The sequence below is a fragment of the Pteropus alecto genome, unplaced genomic scaffold, assembly GCF_000325575.1.
Source record: "Pteropus alecto unplaced genomic scaffold, ASM32557v1 scaffold433, whole genome shotgun sequence".
NCBI lineage: Eukaryota > Metazoa > Chordata > Mammalia > Chiroptera > Pteropodidae > Pteropus > Pteropus alecto.
The window spans coordinates 413,592-414,371 of NW_006433953.1; the positions used below are offsets into that span (position 1 = coordinate 413,592).

General features: G+C 44.1%; 1 protein-coding gene and 1 long non-coding RNA gene across 6 annotated transcripts in view; one reads left to right on the forward strand and one right to left on the reverse strand.

Annotated features, from left to right (window-relative positions):
- LOC102898329 overlaps window positions 1-780 on the forward strand; it is a 9,967-nt gene extending 9,187 nt beyond the window's left edge. For both annotated transcript variants that reach the window (XR_001516613.2, XR_439124.3), the window contains exon 4: window positions 703-780. This is a non-coding gene — a long non-coding RNA (uncharacterized LOC102898329). The remainder of the gene's footprint in view (window positions 1-702) is intronic.
- RNF41 (ring finger protein 41) overlaps window positions 1-780 on the reverse strand; it is a 21,291-nt gene that overhangs the window by 5,109 nt on the left and 15,402 nt on the right. For all 4 annotated transcript variants that reach the window (XM_006908892.3, XM_006908893.3, XM_015587053.2 and 1 more), the window contains one exon: window positions 668-771. In XM_006908892.3, the coding sequence (XP_006908954.1) occupies window positions 668-771 (104 nt within the window). The remainder of the gene's footprint in view (window positions 1-667; window positions 772-780) is intronic.

Below are 780 nucleotides of genomic sequence, written 5' to 3' on the forward strand. Positions count from 1 at the left end.
ATGTTACTCACCAGATTAAACTCCACGAGTGTAGGGTCCCTGTTAGTTTTCTTAAAAATCCCAATACTTAGCACATATAGTGCCTGGCACATACTAAGTACTCAACAAATACTTATTCAGTGAAGCCCTTGTTCCTCTAGACTGTGTCCCACAGTATATTTGCACTATATATATTTGTTCACCATCAACAGTTTCGCCTATGAAATGTGTAGGACTCCAGAACTGAAAGGGATCTTGGACTTCACTTGTTTACTTCACTGCATTTTTGCCTCATTTTTAGATCACTTTCCTGGATTTACACATTCTCTTCCTCTCTGGATTGTAAGCTACCTGAAGATAGGGATTGTATCTTCTATTTCTTTTTGGCCTTCCTAGCACTCCACTGCCTTTAATACAGGGCTTTGTACACGTGGGTACTCACCTAATTCTGGAGAAATTGCATCCTTGGGTAATTAAGCTTCCATTCCATTCACCCAAAAGAATAAGAGACCCTATACTGGAGCTAAAGGTTATCCTTGTCCCTTCTGCCCCTGTCCTTCATCCCAACATCTGAAAACTGGTGGCCCCAGCCCTCCTATTACCCTCCTTTTGCCACTCCCCTGCTCTTCCTCCTTTCAAGGCTCGGCGCCAGGACATGGAGTAACTCCATATCCTGAGTGACACTCACTCTAGGATCTCATTGTATTCAATTGTCTCCTCCAGGTTCTGAAGATTGGGGTTCACACTGCGGATTGCACGCATGTATGCCTTCAGCAGCTGGATGTCTCGCTTCTGTTGGAG